Source organism: Poecilia formosa, unplaced genomic scaffold (genome assembly GCF_000485575.1).
Source record: "Poecilia formosa unplaced genomic scaffold, Poecilia_formosa-5.1.2 Scaffold297, whole genome shotgun sequence".
Taxonomy (NCBI): Eukaryota; Metazoa; Chordata; class Actinopteri; order Cyprinodontiformes; family Poeciliidae; genus Poecilia; species Poecilia formosa.
In genome coordinates, this window is record NW_006800236.1 from 781,511 (window position 1) to 799,563 (window position 18,053).

At 41.9% G+C, this 18,053-nt stretch overlaps 1 protein-coding gene across 3 annotated transcripts; it reads right to left on the minus strand.

Moving 5' to 3' along the window:
- Positions 1-512: 512 nt before the first annotated feature.
- On the minus strand, positions 513-17,477 carry LOC103151964 (semaphorin-5B-like). 3 transcript variants are annotated; one of them, XM_016660783.1, is made up of 23 exons: positions 17,299-17,477; positions 11,309-11,434; positions 9,887-10,075; positions 9,211-9,310; positions 9,094-9,139; positions 8,680-8,742; positions 8,492-8,590; positions 8,158-8,371; positions 7,757-8,042; positions 7,483-7,618; positions 6,450-6,657; positions 6,154-6,361; positions 5,668-5,785; positions 5,402-5,586; positions 5,110-5,253; positions 4,864-5,011; positions 4,467-4,692; positions 3,686-3,907; positions 3,230-3,400; positions 2,403-2,552; positions 2,255-2,290; positions 1,636-1,847; positions 513-1,439 (listed from the first exon to the last, which is right to left on the minus strand). In XM_016660783.1, exons 3-23 carry the CDS (start codon positions 10,029-10,031, stop codon positions 1,278-1,280), a joined length of 3,279 nt encoding a protein of 1,092 aa, XP_016516269.1. In that variant the 5' UTR covers positions 10,032-10,075; positions 11,309-11,434; positions 17,299-17,477; the 3' UTR covers positions 513-1,277. The 3 variants fall into 3 exon arrangements, with proteins under 3 accessions (XP_016516269.1, XP_016516270.1, XP_007572319.1); XM_016660784.1 differs by lacking the exon at positions 11,309-11,434 and having other exon boundaries at positions 17,307-17,477; XM_007572257.2 differs by lacking the exon at positions 11,309-11,434.
- Positions 17,478-18,053: the final 576 nt, after the last annotated feature.

Sequence of the window (18,053 nt, forward strand, 5' to 3'; positions counted from 1 at the left end):
GAACACCTGGGAGATAATTTATACATTCTTCTGATATAAACAACATTTAAGTTTTCCATTTCGTCGTCTTTTCATTGTAGTTTTGACACAAAAATTAAAGCAAGTGAGCCACAGATCCGCACGTCAAAGCAGAAATCCATTCAGAGCACGTGTCTGTTACCATGTGTTATACCTTGTGAACCAGTCTGTAGCTCAGCAGGGTGTAAGAAATCCTTATGGTTCTTACTACGATGTAGTCAGTCCCCTCGTGTTGGAGAGTTGAAACCTCTCTGTCACTCCGACAGAACATCAGTGCAGAACGTCAGGAGCCATTTTTAGATTTCAGAGAGTTCATAAAACAACACATCCCGCTTGAAGAGTTCAAGGCTGCAACATTTTTTGTTTTGATTCCCGTGAGCCTTTGGCAGTGACGTCTGGGTGGCTCATGGGTCAACCTGACCAAAGGCAGCTCTTTGTTTATGATTGACATGGTGTCTGAGACCAGTAGAAGGTCTTCTTCTTCTTCTTCTTTCTGTGGGTGCATCTCTACGAATTTGGATATCAAAACGTTTGCTTCAGGAATTCCATTCAAAAAGTGAAACTCATATTTTATGTAGACTTAAACATTTCTGTATATTTTTTTTTAAAATACATAAATGTCACCCAACTGAGAAGTATTCCCACATACTATTTGGTCAGGGCTCCTTTTGCATGAATTACAACATCAGTGCAGTTTAAACTGCTGAGGTGTCCAGGAAGCCCAGACTGCTTTAATAGAACTCACAATGTTCTCATGACTGCCATTTATTATGCCTTTTTTTTAAACTGAACATTTTCCTTCCACTCAACTTTCCAATAATATGTGGTGAAATATGTAGCAAATAGGCAGCCAGATTTCCCTTGTTTCATAGGAATTGTTTCATATCCTTATGAAATAACTGTTTTTATTGGTCTTGCGTAACAATCAAGTTTTCCGAAACTTTTAGGTGTTCATTACATCCAGTATTATCAAATTTAAAAGAAATAAGTATTACTGTCTCAGTGGTGCCTCAAGATATCCACTTTTTGAATTGAATTTCTGAAATAAACAACATTTATTTTCAATGATCTTCTTTATAATTCATAACAGTAGATTTTAACTGAAACCTTTTTGGATGTTTGTCCTTAATTAGGACATTTCTGGTGATTGGGGTGAAACTGCACCTTGAATAAAAAAATAAAAAAAATCCAATGGCCAGGAAAATGTTTTTAGCTTTCAGGAAGTTTTTCCGGTTGCATTGGCATGGAAACGGCTCCTCTCAGCTGTGCATGTAGGACCTGCAGGGCGAGTCGGGGTGGAAGTCGTACTTGCTCACACAGGGAGGGTAGTAGGTGGCGGTGAACATGTTGCTGGACGCCATCGGGGAGGAGAAGTGGTTGCACGACTCGTCGTTCACATGGAGGTTGTTCTTGTTTAGCGTCTGCAGTATAAAGAGAGCGTTTAAAAAACATTCCCTAAATGAACATATAGGATACAGAACACATTAAGACTTAATCTAAAGAAATTCAAGAACAGTAATAGACATTTGTCGGACACAAAAAGTGACAAAAGCTCCAAAGCAGAATGAATCTGTGAGTGGGGGGGAAATCCTAATCGCATCACACCAGCAGGCCCACCTTGAACTCCATGGGGATGTACTTCTCGTTCTTTGGCGCGACATTGCCCTGCTTGTTATACGTCAGGTGGTTGGGTGTGCTGGGGTGGATGGCGGCGGACTCTGCCGACGGCTGGTTCAGGTGGTGGCAGTACGAGTACGCCAACCCCGAGAGGAGAGCTGCAGCAAAGAAGCTGGCTAGGCCCACTGCCACCAACTGGAACAAGGTGAAAGCTGGAAACGAAACGTGTAGCCCAGTGCGGGTGAAATCTCATGTTTCGTTTCAAAGCTATTTAGATAATATATAGATTAGGATGTGTAAAAATGTGGAATGACACAAGAAATAAGTACAGAAGACATGGAAGCAAAGAAGTTGCCGAAATGTATGGAAGGTTAAGAAAATTAATTAAATCTGATTGTATTTAAATACAGAAAGCAACTCTTTTCTACGAAGTATAAAAGAAATATCAGTGAGCCTGTTCACTTCTTATTTCCTATCTCATTTCATTTTATCACATAGAATTTTTTTTTTGTTTTTTTTTTGTTTTTTTTTTATACAGGCATCTCTTTCAAATTATATGTCAAATATTAAGAAATACGTGACCTTAGAAAAAACAGAGCATTAAAAACAACCAACTTGCCTCCACAGCTCTGGTTCTCCTGCCCCGGTAAAATCACTGAAAACAGACAGAGTTAAAGCAAGAAACACTTTGAAACACATTGATTGGGTTTCTGCAGAAATGTGTGCCCTCTTTCTAAAGCAGTGTCCTGATAGAAACACCTGCATACCTGGGACCTCATGTGGCTGACATGGCCTGGACTGAGTCAGGTTTCCCTGGCAGAGGCCGGCCTCAGCCTCCTGCTCCTCCCCACAGCGCCGGCTGCGATGCTGCACACCCTCGTCGTCACACTCGCCCCAGTCCGTCCATTCACCCCAACCTGCAACGCAGAGTTTTGAAACAATAAAAATCCTCCTTTTATTTTGCACAAAATACAGTGCTAGATCTGCTTTTCCCCTCTCCGTGTTTGTCCAGGCTCACACACCCAAATTATTTTCCTTCTCACTGCAAATATTGATCTGTTTGTGGTGAATTTCCCAGCAGTGTTCATTATATCCTTTGATGACATGCTGAAAAATGTGAAAAACCTTAGGTTATTTAAGGTCATATTAATTCCTCAATGGCAGTTCCAGTTTTAATTGAATGAAAAGATAAATGGAGGTACTTATAGGGAAGAACTAATGTGCAAATAATTTTAAGAAATAATAAACTGACAAAACAAAGATGATAAATTACTTGCTTTTATTTGACCTGGCAATGAAGATGAATTTTATGAATTTTATATGTGCAGCTTCACTGAAGAACCTAATCAATTTGAAAGAAATGAATTTGCTAAAGTTTTTTAAAGCATTCACAGCCTTTCAGTTGACTTATATCCCTTCATCGTTTTCACATTCTGACATGTAAAAACAAACTTCAGTGCATCTTATCTGAAAAGTGTGGCGTGCATTTGTTTTCAACCTCTTTGATTCAGTATGTTGTCGAACCACGTTCGTCTTGAATTCCGGCTGCAGGATCATTGAGGTACATCTTTTGCGTTGCGTATGCAGCGGATACCTTCACAGGGGTGTATGTTACAGAGGGCCTCCTCTGTGTGCAGGCCGATGCAGATGTCCCCTCCGTTTGCAGGGGCCGGGCTGCTGCACGTCCGAGTTCGCTGGTAGTGGCCCCCTCCACAGCTGGATGAACACTGGGTCCAGGCAGACCAGCATGACCAGGCTCCACTCACTGCAAAGCATGCGTATGGAAAAGTGGGGTAACAGCTATCGATCATTTTAGGAATCGAATATTCCGTCGATTAATCGGATAAAGAAAATTCTGCAGATTTCTCATTCAACCGCTTTGCCTTTTTACATATAATATTTAAAAACACTTTCTGTTGTTAAAAAAGAAAGTAAACATTTTATTGCCTAAAATTCAATAATATAGCATTTCTTTAGTGAATTTGAACTTGAGGCATTTTGGCTAAAACATATAGTAAACTAGTGAACAGTGACTGAACTGCAGTGTTACCTGGGCAGGGGTGAGCGTTACAGTCCTGATACTCCACTGGAGATCCAGCACAAGCCGCCAGGTTGGCCCTTCCTTCTGACGTGGAGCAGCTGCGTTTTCTGGTCCGGAAACCTCTGGAACACTGCTGGGAGCAGCTGGACCACATTTCCCATGGTCCCCATCGGGCACCTTGGGGCTGGGACGTAGTTCTGCCACTAGTCCGCACCAGCTCTTCAACCAGAGCTGCAAATCCGGGGAAAGTACTTTTACTTTCAGTCAATTGAATTCCTGAGCTCTAAATCAACAAAACAAGTTCAATTCTGGTTATGAGCAGCGTCCAAACATCATAGGAGTTCAGAAAATTGAAATGGTCCATGAGTTCAAATAAAGGGCCAGTGTTTTCCCTGGCAGACTCGGCAGACAGAGTGTTATGAAACATTAATTAATGAGGTGCAATATGGGTCAAACTGAAAACACGACCAGACACCCATAATCACAAATTATTTACATATGAATCCAAAGCCTTCAGGGTTTCAAATTTGAATTCACTTCTTTATTGCAGCCAAAGTAAAAACAACAACAACAAAAAAACGGATTAGGCAATGTAAAAATGCAGAAAGAGAAGGAAATAAAGGAAAAGGGAAAAGTCTTGATTTACAAATATGTCTTCATAATTGATCTATTTCTACACTTTTCCAGACCTGGAAAAGTGTAGAAATAAAGGACTGTGACCTAACAATCAGGACGAAATGTGCTTTTACTGCTTCATCAGCATCGTTGTGCCGTCTTGTCCGGTACTCACAGTCAGTCTGGCAAGCTCCGGAGCCGTCATGTGGGCAGAAGCGGGTCTCCAGCTTCTTCTTGCCCAGCTGGAGCTGCTGGAGGTCGTGAAGTGGCGCCCGGCAGGTGTACCTGAATCTCTGCTCCTGGCGGGACCCGTCGTGGCTGACGTTGACCGGCATCCATGGTGTCCAGGGGGTGTTGCGGCGCACCTCAGGGCAGCTCTCCAGGTTGCAGACTTTGTACTCCTGGAAATCGGTATAAAGGAATCTCAGAAGTATTTAGTTACACTTCACACGCCCCACACAAAGCTAACATAAAAGAAACAGCATTTTTCAAAAGATTTTTTTTAAGTATTTATAGATTTTCTACAGATTTCTTCTCACAAACTTTTGATTTTATTCAAAGCACGTCTGTACCATTGCACATCCAGGGCAGGTGTTCCCATTCTCACAGGTTCTAGTCCTGGACTGGACCCCTCCGCCGCATTCAGCACTGCAGTGAGCCCAGGGACCCCAGGCTGTCCACAACACAGGCAGGGGACACAGCTTTTTCTCATTGCACAGCCTGCAAAAAAACAAACAAAAAAAATCACAAAAACGTGCCGTGTCTTCACTGTCAGTGCTGACACGTTTGTAGCAGCCGCAGCAGGGCGTGTTCCTCACCTCTCCTCCCGACCCTGACCGACGCATATTCGACCCCCGTGGCGTGGCGAGGGGTTGTTGCAAGACCGCTGCCTCACTTCAAATCCGATGCCACAGCTGCTGCTACATTGACCCCAGGAAGACCATGGAGTCCAGCCACCATTTCTAGGTGAAGATTGGGTTAATGTAAGCATTTTCGGATTTATTGGAGTTGATCTTGTGGGCTATCTTGGTTAAATCCTGAGGTTGTTTTAATGGATATTTAGAAATTGTTGTTGAAGTCCAAAAAAATCTCCATGAAAATCAACTTTACCTGGAGCAGTTCGCCACTTGGATGGTTGGACCTTTGCATTTGACCCCTCCACATCTGGCCACCGGGCCATCACACGAGCGGGACCGACACTTGCAGCTGCTGAAAGTGCCCTCGCCATCGTCATGGTTACAAGGCTGCCACAGTGCCCAGGGACCGAACCCACCGTCTTGCGTCAGGTTCCTCATCTCCAAGGGAGTCACATGAGTCTTAGTCACTATTATCCAGGAATGTACAGGGTTACTGTAATATCTAGAACTTGTTCTTACTGGGCATTCGGTGATGTTTTGGATCCAATGGTTCATGTTGGAGCTTCCTTCAATGGTGGTGCAGAGTTTCTGCTCTAGATCCCATCCACAGTAAGGGTCCCGAGCCTCCAAGCAGCTCCTAATGCGAAAGGAAGCCTTGTCTTTGTTTTGTGGTTTGCACAAGCATTCTCTTTAAATCTGAGAACTTAAGCGATTAAATTCTGGTGTAAGTTGATATCTCAGTACACCATTACACAATGCAGATAGTCCTACAATGGATTTTTTTTTAGCTCAAAGCATGTTGATAAAGGTGGTCTAGCCCCAAATCTAATTGAAATTTCATTGTCAGTCAGTTTGCAGATGTCTTCAGCTGGTAACACTTTTCCAAGATACTCTACAACCTGGTAAAGCAGATTCTCATTCAGAAGGCAGGTGGTCAGTGTAACGAGTAACTAAGTTCTAAAACTAGCATATTTTAAATTTATTTTCTTAACATCAGCTTTGTACCGTTCGGCTGGATAACTTGAGCAGCGTTCCAACGGGATCTTCACCAGTCTGTCATCGAGTCCCACAAACAGCGACCTGTCCTTCTGTAGGATTTTCAGACTCTTTATTGTTCCCCTCTGCCCCTCTGGGAGGATCCGGAGCTCTTCAAGGTAGCAGCCATGAAGGCTTTTGTTGGTTGTGGCCAGAACCTTCAGGATGCTGCCATACTCTGATTGGATGAGGCCACATCAAATTTAAAGTGAGAAATCTAGAGAATTATCACATATTTTACTGAGGAATAAATCTCCCTTTGTCACCTGTGCCAATATACATGACGTGGTAGAGAGTGCTCTGGCCTTGCACAATGTCCACCACCAGCTTGGAGAAGCGGACATTGTCCTGGGTGAGAAAGGGGTCGGTGGTGATCGGCTGGACGACGTCGCTCATGAGGAAGAGCCGCTGTGCGTCCTGAAGACTACGCTCCGTTAGGTTCCCGCCGGGGCCGTCTTCCTCCAGTGTGCCGCACTGAAGACCAATAACATGCAAACAGGTCAAAGATCACTTTCTCCTTCCACTCAACCTTACCATTTGTAAAGTTAAGTCTTATTATATTTCGCTCCATGTGTAATGAGTCTATATAATATTTGATCTTCCCTTTCTGGAATGAATATTGAACTTTTTCAGAATATTAACATTTTTGAGCTGTACTTGTAAATACAAGAGTTCATCATGAATTCACAACAAACATTTCTGCAAAGGTGTGTATAAAACTAAAGACCAAAGAGGTGTTTTTTTCCCCCTCTTCTGTAAAAGATGATGTTGCTATCTGTTTTTTAAGACTTTGGGAAACTGTTACATTTCTATTTTTTCTGAAATATTTTATTTACTTTTATGATTTACTGCTTTGACAATTTCAACAATTATGAAATACCAGCGACGGTAAAGCTGTTTGTCTGACCATTGACCATTGTTTTAGTTGCTCATAGCTGAGGCTTTGTATGTACAAGCTAACTGGTTGTGATTGGTTGTTTTCTGTGACTGGTTGAATGTCACTTTCAGAAACACTCACTGTTTTCTTTAACTGTACACCAAAAAAAGTCAGCAGTTTTATCCCTGTAATCCCATGCTTATCACAAGTAATCTATTTTTTTTGTCCATGAGCTGAGTGTATGTGTTGCTTTTTAGTCAAACATATTCATGAGGATTCAGGTATTAACATGTGGACAAAATGACAGGAATTCCTACAATTGTTTACGAGGAATAATTAGTTTAGTAGGAATGAGGAGGATGAAGCAAACAGTCATTTGGATTCAACATGAAATAGATTATCTTTTTCTTTGTGGATTATACCTGGAAATTGGGAATAGGGTTTGGAGTAGAGAGCCAGGCAGTGCGGGGGTTCTCCTGGAAGCGAAAGGGTCCATTGAAAGCCAAAGTGATGGAGCTCAGATTGAAGGCACAAACAGCAGAAGCTGATATGCTGTTCCTAAAGGAAACAGGGAAGTGTTAATTATGGTCTTATCTGAGCAGCTTGACAAGAAAGAGAAGGTAAAGAGTCAAGATGTGAGTCCAAAATTCACAGACTCAAAGTAAAACATGTTAAAAAAAAAAGAATAATCCTCACACATTTGTGGTAAAGATGCCATAAATGATGTCTTGCTCCGGCAAGTGGAAGGTGCTCTGCAGCTCGTTGAAGTAGAAGGGGATTTCACCTGAGCGTGAGCAGTTCAGGCGAGCCTTCATGAAGGTGGTCCAGGTGTCTTCCAGCAAGAAGCGTCCCCCAACGTCGTTCTTACAGACCCGCGCCACCCGAGAGAACACCATCTTCCCACAGTCATTTTCCACGGCAGTCTCTCTCAGGAAGAAGTAGGCAAACCGGCCGATTTCGTAGGCCGACACGAAATGAGGCTCTGGTGAAAAATCAGACAACAACAAAAACAACGAACAAAGCTGGTAAATGAACAAGAGTCATCTAGTTGCAGCTTGATAGAGAGTATTGTCAAATGCATGTGGTTCTGTTCTAACCATTGAGCCATTTGGAGTTGTACTGGGCGGTCCGAAGGGGTGGCATGTTTCCCAGGCTTCTGTAGATGACCGGGTCGCGTCCGGAGAAATCGATCACCGTGGCGGCGTACAGTTCCCCGCTGTGCGTCACCATGGCAGTGGAGTTGTGGCGGGGGTCATAGGGACAGCGGGCGACACCGTTCACCGTGTCCAAAACTTGACTGATGTTGGAAATCTAACAGAATGGAATAAATATTTCTATACATATACAAACAAAAATATACAAACAAAAAAAAAAAACCTAGATATCAAATGAAATATGGGAAACTGTTCAGAAAAGGCCGTGAGTACCAACCTGCCTAGATACACAGACGGGTGTGAAAGCATTTGTTCCACATGTGAAGAGCATTCTCCCATTGGTAAGCAAAACCCGGATGTAGTTTTGACATTCGTCCTGCATGTCATAGGAGAGTAAAAAGTTTGTAATGTTTGAGTTTCTTTGAATGAAAATGATCGACTTGGCCAGATTTTGTAACATATCACCTCAGATTTCCCCTTGCTTTGACACGAGCGCTTTGTGTCTTCATCAGGAGACCATTCGGTTGCCTGAGTAAAAAAAACAGACAATTTTGAGTATGTGTATTATAAGTGCTGGCTGCAGTGTATGGAGCAGTTTTAGCAGTTAAGATTTTAAATATTCAATAGCACGACTATGAATGATGGGTGGACAGTAGAGCAGGCAAGCCTTAATTAGAGGCTTTTTTAAATTTTAAAAGTTAATTCATGTACAAAAAAATCCATGTTGGAATTTCTTTCTCAGATTTTCTGAGTTTCTATAGTCTTTTCTGTCCTAATGTAGATCCTCATCTTAACCCAGAGATTTCTAAATTTGGTATATCCCATGGAATAAAACCTAAAAGGTTAAAACAGAGGAATTATTCTGCACCTCCAGCTTACCTGTATGAGGGAGGTGTTGCTTAAACTCAGCCGGAAGAGGAAGTTTCTGGAAAATGAAACTTCTGATTAGAAAACAGGTTGCAAACAGTGGGGAAGCTGTGTAACGGTTGTACTGACCGTGCCCCTACGATGAGCTGGTTCCTGCTCATATCCATGGCCAGCTGGGAGAAATCCTTCACTCCTGGATAGGAGAACTCAAACATCCTCTTCCTCAAATCTGGAAATCGGAAGACATATCTCAGATGTAAAGACTGACATGTTTAAGTAAAAAGAAATATATCAAAATATAAAATAATTGAAAGGAGTTTTGGGGGATTTTTTTTTTCAGGAGAGAAAGATTATCCAATTTGATTCTCAGTTTCCCTTTATTCCAAAAATAAAAACAGCCCCTTATTATCATTTATTAAACTCAACTCTTGATTTCTGTGAAAGGTTTTTATGAGATCGTGTCCATCAGTTGCGGAACTGCTCTGATAGAGTTTCCAGTTTTCAGGAGAGTTGATCGCATAATGCTTTAGTGAACTTTGCTGCGAAGCAACCAAATGCGGAGTCCAAGCACACGCTCGCATTCACAACACTAATCCTGCAGCTCAGACAGGAAAGTCATTTGTTTTCCAGACACAGACTTGTTCTAAGTCCTCGGACTTTGACCTCTGCGGTGCCAAGACATGCGAGACATTCAGATTGTGCTGCTTTAACGCATATGCATCAATGCCTTGCAGAAAAGCGCACAATGCATTTCGTCAGCTAATCTAAGCTTGAGGACTTTTAATGAGTAAATGGAAGAACTTACCTTGATAGGAAACAACGGGATGCTCCTTCCTGCTGCAATCTGCAAGACTGACGTTCTGGCGCTGGGACAGACTCACAGACCAACCAATGACCAGCATGAGTCCACAAGGGGAGAGGGTCCATGCCCTCCACCCTGTCGTTACCATAGTTACAACCACATTCAGTCCCAATTCAGGTCTGCAAGAATCACCTGCCGAAGACGAAAATGAAGAATTAAAACTAAAAATGTAGATGGTAAAATAATAATAATAAAAAAACATCTATCATGAAGCAGCTTACAGGATTTTTTTCTGCTCCATTCGGCATTCGTCTAAATCAGCCCTGAGTCCCCATGCTGCCTCTGTTTGTCTGCTCCGACAGCCCGGCCTCTCACTGTCAGCAGGACACAGTCACGGCCAATTCACCTCAAAAGGGCCAGAACCGCCAATCTCTTTAAAGCCGCCTCTAAAAACCGAAGGTGCCATTTCTGACTGAGGGCCTCCTCTGAGAGATTCGTCTGGGCTCACAGCCAAACAGGGGGCGTGAACTCTTATCAAAATCCATTTATGCGCATCAAATCTGCTCACTGATGATGACTTAAGGCTCACAAGGGGACTGGTTTGTATCAGTCGTGCCTGTTGGGGCCGACAAACAGCTTTAGGAGTTTTAAAGCTGCGGTAAACCGGCGAGGCCGAATATTTTACATGGATGTTTGCTTGTGTGCTTCTGGAAGAATAGTTTAGGATGCAGAAGTTTATCCAAAGAAATCATAACATCTATGTAGATGTGTAGACATGATAGAAATTTCTGAAGAAAGTGCACATCTTCAACAAACAGAAATTGTAATGGCTCTAAATTGCATCATTTCACATGTAAAGCACAAATAAAGGTGAAACATTTACACAAATTAAATCTGAGAAAATGCAACAAAAACAACAATTGACACCAGAAAAAAAACGCCTGACGATTAAATATCGAATTAAAATTGATTGATTTTAGAGTTAGAAAACAGGAATGCAGCTACCAATAACTTTGAAGAAGTTTGAATTAATTTGAGTTAACAACATTTAATTTCCCTTTCGGACCAGTAAAGTACTGTTTCAATTTTAATTTCAATTTCACATGACAGAAGATAAATTAAGCAAAGACCAGTCATAGAGGAAAACATGAGAGACTAAACAAGCACAGCAAACACCCTAAACATTGAGACCAGAAGTATCTTATAATAGTTCAGAGTATTGAACTGTCCTAGTTGTATTTAAATTTGTGGTGACGCTTGTGATATAAAGTCAGCAGAAATGGCTTGCAACATGCTGTCAGTTTTCATCTTTAGTTTGCCACCAGCCGTGGGAACGAAGGCAGTGAAGATCTGTCCGTCTATTGCTCGCTGCGAGAACTGCATGTGTGTGTGGAGGCAGAGGCTTTTGAACCTGCTGGTTCTTACATTGTTGCTCAATGAAGTGGGGAGGGAAATGCAGATTCCACCGCTGGCCTCGCTTTTGTGCTGCGGCTTTGCAAATGAGGCAGTGCACGGCCCAGCAACAGAGAGGCCTGATGTTCTGGGATTTGTCTGTTTGGGAACAATGCAGGTGTCACACCGATTCTCCGGGGCTGCACAGAAACATACTCATACAGACAATCAGTCTGTGTCTGGTGAAAGTAAATGACTGGTCGACACATTTTTCATGTAAAAATCGCAGACTTTTGAGGACTCAACGCTGTGGAAATTTTGGTATCAATTTTAGAATGAGGCTTTGAATTTGGAGTTTGGAAAAACCAGAAATGAGGAAGGATTGGATGAAAGAGGAAATGAAGGACACAAGAAAGGAAAGAAATGGAGGAAGAGGTAAGTGACTAAGGACCTTTTTATGAGCCAGAAAGAAAAGAAAGGCACAGGGAAGGACTGAACAAAAAATACAGAAAGAAATGATTCAAGGAAGGATGTTAAGGAAAGAAGGACAGAAAGGATAAAGGAAGGAATTAAAGAATGACATGAAAAAGAAAGACAGAGGGACATAAGGTGCAAAGGAAAGAGCACAAGAAAAGAAATACATGAAGAATTAACCAAAACAAGTAGGGAAACCATGAATTAAAATCGCATGAGACTTCTGCTGTCCATTCTTGCAGAAACTCTGTATTTGATGTCTGTCTTGGACAACGGTGGCTGGAGCCTCTTGGTTGTCCAGAACCCTTCTCGACTCCAACAATCATTCTCACATTTTGAAGTTCTTGGTGATCTGGAAAGCTGTTTGTAATGCTAATATGTCTACCAGCAACTTTTTAGGCTATTGTGAAACAAAAATGCAGCGTCCAAAACAAAACAGTGATATCACTGTCAAAAGTTGGTGCTATGACGGTCCATCCGACATGGCCCAGCTGATCAGACTGCATTGTGCATATTTGGAGCAAAAAAACACATTTTGCTGCCAGCCCTGAATCATCCTTGAGCTATTTTGGATTGAACACGCAGCCAGAGTCGAGGTGAAATAGGAAGTACTGCAGGAGAAATTCAGGCTCGGTGCTGTTTCCAAAACCCACCGGCCCGTCAGAGGATTTATTTATGATGCCGCCCGTGTTGGAAAAACACCACAAAGCCATACCAGCTTGTGTGGAGATTAGAAATACAGACTCTTCAATTCATGTGACCTGTTTTATGTTTGCATTGAGGAGGGGGGAAAAAAATCCCACAGGACCTCAAAGTAAAACATGTGACCTCCTCGTACAAGAAACCATGCCATGGTCTTAACTGAGGAACCAGCTGCTGTAAGGTACAGTAAATAACACAGTGAAAGACAGCTCTATGTTTCGGCATCTAATACGGCTCTGTATGCGTGCTGTTTTACTCACTCGGGACTAATCTCGCTTCTTAAATACCTGGATTTCCACGGGGAGAGATTAAAACTCAAGTCACACAGAGCAAAACCCAGATTAAGCAGTAATGTCAGCACTCACTGCTTTGATAAAATCAATGCTCAGCAGACCAAAACAATCGACAGTCGTAGAACTTTACACTGACTGAGAACAAGCTTAACTGGATTGTGAAATACACACTGTTGACCAAAACTAATGTGGACTGCAGGTCATTAGGCTGAGGTCTGTTGTCCATCATCTCCTCTGATGTTAACAGTTTCCTACACCAGAAACAGCTCTGCTTGCTTCCTCTTTAAACCCAATGCCTATATATGGGCAATCCCTTTGTTCTTGCACTTCACTGTAACATTTGTTACTGACACATGATTTGGATAAGTTCTTTAAATACTCACCTCTCTTTGGAGAAAAGACTCAACCCTTTCATGAACCTTAGAGGTTGATGTCTTTACGTTGTAAATTAAATACTTGGATCAATATTTTAACTTTAATTTACATTACAAAAAAAAGCATTCATCTGGGAGGATGTGCATGTGTGCAACGTAAAACCTGGTTTTGCTGAGCAGTAACACAGAGTCACTCTAGAGTCTGATAAATCACAAAGAAGTTCACATTTCCAGACCTCCAGGCTTCAAAAGGACTTGTACTTTTGAAGTTTGCTAGATAAGTCCAGCTGTGGAAATACCGGAAAATAGTGGCAATCCCTTTATGCTCATCGAGGTGAAATAGGAATTACTGATGTAGCAGTAGTTACTGCTACATCAGTAATTAAAATTTGTCCGGCCATGAAAATTTGGTGCTATTGTAAATGGCTCACGTAATCATTTCTCTTTGCATCAAAGCAAAGACAGACTGACTTTGGTGAATTTGTCTTGTTATTTTTTTGTATATTGCCAATTCTCACCAGATGGGGGTGAGGGGGGATTTCACATCAACAACCAACAATTTCAAGCAATTTTCTATATCTTTCTCATAGTTTACTGTACGGAAACCTGGCTCCCAGGTTTAGATACCATGCACGAGAAGGCGGTCGCTTAGTGCATTTTTCTTTTATTATTTGGGTTTGGTTATTTTTATGTTGGGGAGTCCATGATTTGATGGAAGTGGCAAGGAGCAAAACGGTAAGCCATAGGTGTGAATTGAGTGTTCATATTGATCCGGAGCGACTCTTGTGTTTTGGAGCCTCGGTCTCATCTACTCACAAGAACTTTCTATTCAAGCACCCTTGCCTTTGTCTTAAGAAGAAACTGTAGCAGAGAACATTTCACTCTTCTCATGAGCCAGAAGGATGGCCCTCCCTCATTGCGTCTCACTTGAATACCTTCAGCCCACTGCTTGATTATGAATGAAGGCGGGGAGAGTAAGGCATGGATGAACCTCTTTTGTGACTAGATGACAAGCTTCAATACATCAAACAAGCACCTACTGATGCAAAGTCGGCGCTATTCTTCTTTTTTTCTTTTTCTTTTTTTCCTCAGGATGAATTAGCCCTCTTCCCTCATTTCTTGCAGAACCGCCATTAAAGATAATCATATATGTCGCATGATGCCCACAAAAGATGGACCAATTTTCAGACGGACAATCGCGGGGTCTAGAAAACGAGCCTGCTGAGACGCTGGGAGAACACGCTGAGGCGTGCTTCAATCAAATCCAAATGCTTCTCATTGTGGAGATGTATGACAGGGAAATTAATTACAAGTAATTATTTGTTCATTCAGCTGCCCTGTAATTTGTTCCCTGCAAGCATCGAAAATAAAAGCTGGGGGTCCCGCATCTGACCCTCGTATATCAGACTCTTGTTGAAACCAACCGAGTACTTGGACTCAGTCCAGATATCTTGAAAGGAAACAGTGAATCAACCCACTCCTCCTTACTACCAGAAAACCTGGGATTCCTGCTCCAGATTCCTCCTTAATCTGAAAAAAAAAAAAAAAAGATTCACAAGAAATCCTAAAAGCAGATTCCTGAAATTCTTTCAAAGCAAGCAACCCCGCAACCGTAACCAGCAGTAGTATTGATCACCACTGGAGTCGTTTTGTGGAGATTTTCGAATTAGCGCAAACGGATATTGAGAGGGCACCCGAAGCCTCTCCATCAAAATATTCAGAGAGGACCATTTCCGAGGCAGTGTTCTCAGCTCCTTCCTAGTGGGGTGAATGGCCTCTCTGTGCAACCTGCCAACTTTCTGCCAATGGCTGCTCTCTTTTACAAGTGAATAGACTGAGTTTAGCCACAGTTAAAAAGACACACTAACATGCCATGGCTGCCCCAACAATGGATGCTCGGGTTGTGTGCCAAACCTAATGATGGCGGCTTGGCCCCGGCGAGAGGAGGTAAAGAGGAGGAATCCTAAAGAGGCGCACAGCTGCACGGATCATCTCGTCTCTGCTCCTGCTGCCTTATCAGTGAACGCCTTTCCTTTTGCTTTTCTGGAAGAAACGGTCCAGCCAGGGTGGTTGAAGAAGTGTCTCACAACTTTGTGGGAATACATCTTGGAGAAAATCTCTACAAGTTTCGTGCATGATTCCCAGAACATCTTAAAACGTCTTGTTTTAGAAAAAAAAAAAAGTTCAAAGTCTTTGCAGTAACTTTGCAATAATCTGTCACATCACTGTAGAGGGATTTTGGCAGAATTATTTATGTTCAGTCACATTTTTGTTCAATCACTTTGGAGCATGAAATTAGTCTATTTTAACAGGTGTTTGTCAACAAAATTGACATCTTTGTGCACAATTTTCTCTCCACTGTTGCCACATGCTTGCTCAGGATGCTGCAGAGTCAGTAATGCTTGGGTTTCCTTGGATAACTTTGTACTAGTTGACATTTAAGTGATCAGCTGGATTGGACTGCATTGCTTAATAATTTGGATTCAAATGAACTTTATGTAATTGGATCATAATATGATTGGATTGCAATGGGGTAAATTTCACTCATTTCGACCTGGAGATGGCAGTTATTTTTTAAATTGGGGATAGTTGCATTTTCTGTCTTCTTTTGAAAAATTAACCTATCTTGTAACAGTATCACCAGCTGGAGTTGCTCAAATATATCCTCGCTAGTTTGTAATCACAGCTGCTTCACATACCGGACTGTCGTCACCAACACCGAGCAGGGACCGACAACATTCAGGAGCGCCAGAAAAAAAGACAGAATAATCCATTCAAAGCCACCTCACATGACCAGTGTTTGGGTCACATGACAGGACATGACAACTGAGCAAACTTCGTCCATTCAGGAGGACCACGGGAAAGCAAACAGGTGGACGGCTGCTTCCCAACCCCAGAATGAAGAGTTGTGTTTAGTTTGGTGATTTTTATCCTTCTCAGCGCTATGATGTTCAGATGTTTCAGTAGATTTTCTATTCTGTCCAAGTAGAGTAACTGGCTGGATCCTTTCTGGCAACTTTATTTTTCTTTTTTCTAAAGCCAACTGAGAGTTTACTTGACTGTGTGTTTGGGATCCTTGTCCCAAAAACACTGAAGTCTTTAGTAATTGTAAGGTTCTGTCATCAAAAATGTTTCAGTACACTTCTCCTTTCTTCGTTCTTTCAGTTTATTTGAACCTGCCAGTACCATGTTCTTAAAAGATAGCCCCAAACTAATGTCCAAAACTCTGGCCTCATCTGACCAGAGTCTGTTCTACTGGTATTTTATTGATTTGACCAGGTGTTTTGCAGCAAAAAGTGGAGTCTTGTGCAGACCAGGCCTCTCTAAAATGTCTGATTCTTGTTTTTTAATCCTCTGCTAAAATCTTGTAGACAGCACCTGGTCATGGCTGGTTGATAGAAAAATACCTACTTTGAATAACTGTTTCATTTAACTGCCTATGAGGAGGAAAAGAATCAACTTTCTGGTCTTTATCGCCAATCAAAGTATAGATTTGTTAATCATAGCAATATATTTTTTCCTACTTCATGTTGACAGGTTCTAATATTTCTTCAGTCTGACAGTTATCAGGCCTGGGTCTGGCTAGTGAAATTGATTAACTATTATTAATTAATATGTTAACAAGGGAAACAATAATGTTTTCACATAGGGCAAGTTTGGTAGATCTGCTTTGTAGATCAAACAGTTTGAAAACTGCCTTTCACATTTACTTGGTGAAATTCTCTGACAAAGTTAGTTTGATGCTCTGAAACATTTCAATATTTCAAATATGTTTTGATATCAAGGATCATATTGGAAACGGAAACTTTGTGGACTCTTTCAGGTTGGCGATATTAGCATCACAACAAGAGCTTAGACCTCATTTCATCAACCACATGCCTCCTGCCTCACTTCTCTCACACAACTTTGGCTGAAAGGGAGCAACAGAAACATCCACCACACATCACCTGATGTCTTTAACAAATGGGTATCCATGCTGAACGCAGCACATGGAGACGGCGATAAGTTGAAGGCAAAGAGCTTGCAGGACATGCGGTCATTCACAACAAAGGAGAATTACACGCACGGACAGAAAAACACAGCATTTGAACCGACACAGCCAGCTTCTCATGGACCACGTGCCTGCTTAGACACTGCATATTTATAATAAAAAAAATAAATAAAAAAAACCCTCACTTACTTGCTCACCATTACATCCAGAGTCTGCAGGAAAAAAACGAGAAGCAGTGCAGATCCCGGTGCCTCACATGGCGGGAGGGAAAGAGAGAGGTATGAAAACCACGAGGGGAAACTCGGTACACATCGACACACAGCCGCACGCTGACCGGAGAGGGAGCAGGGAGGTGGAGGAAGGCAGCAGTGTGTGTGTGTGCTTGTGTGTGTAGGAGAGAGAGATGAAGGGGGCAACAGGGGAGGACTGGGCATTTCTGTTTATGCTCAACAAACTGTAAAGTTTCTCCAAAAACTGAGCAACCAGTTTTAGATTTAGTTGAAGATTTTGTGTTAAAAAAGAACTGAATTCATGAGATTTGCAGAAAACAGATTCTCGTGTAAATCCATACTTCCCATATCCATACATGTATCCATACATAAGATCATTATGTGCAATGTTTTCTAAATGCCGAGAAAGAATGAATGGAGACTGATAATGTCTGATTCCATGAACTTATCAAGATAATTAATCTATAGATGTACAATCTCTGCAGCCGCTGCCTCCTGCTGGAGTAAAATGTCTCTGTTTCAGGCTTTAGTTTCCAGAACAACATATTTATTTTCTTATTCTAAATACCAAGCTCTGTATTCAGGAAGCTGAATCCCTGCTTTCATTTCTGAGTTGGCTTTCTTGTGCAGTGCAAACCTTACATTTGACCTTTCACCTGCAACAACTATGCTTTTCACCATGTCACTTCAAATTGTCCTCATCAGGCTTTAGAC

What these genes read in the sequence shown, in the direction of transcription:
- LOC103151964 (XM_016660784.1), bottom strand. Translation starts at nt 10,031, where the DNA reads ATGGTAACGACAGGGTGGAGGGCATGGACCCTCTCCCCTTGTGGACTC. An exon ending in CAAGTGGCGAACTGCTCCAG is followed by an intron (nt 5,254 to 5,401) that starts GTAAAGTTGATT and finishes ATCTTCACCTAG; the next exon opens with AAATGGTGGCTGGACTCCAT. An exon ending in CGGAGCTTGCCAGACTGACT is followed by an intron (nt 3,908 to 4,466) that starts GTGAGTACCGGA and finishes CCGGATTTGCAG; the next exon opens with CTCTGGTTGAAGAGCTGGTG.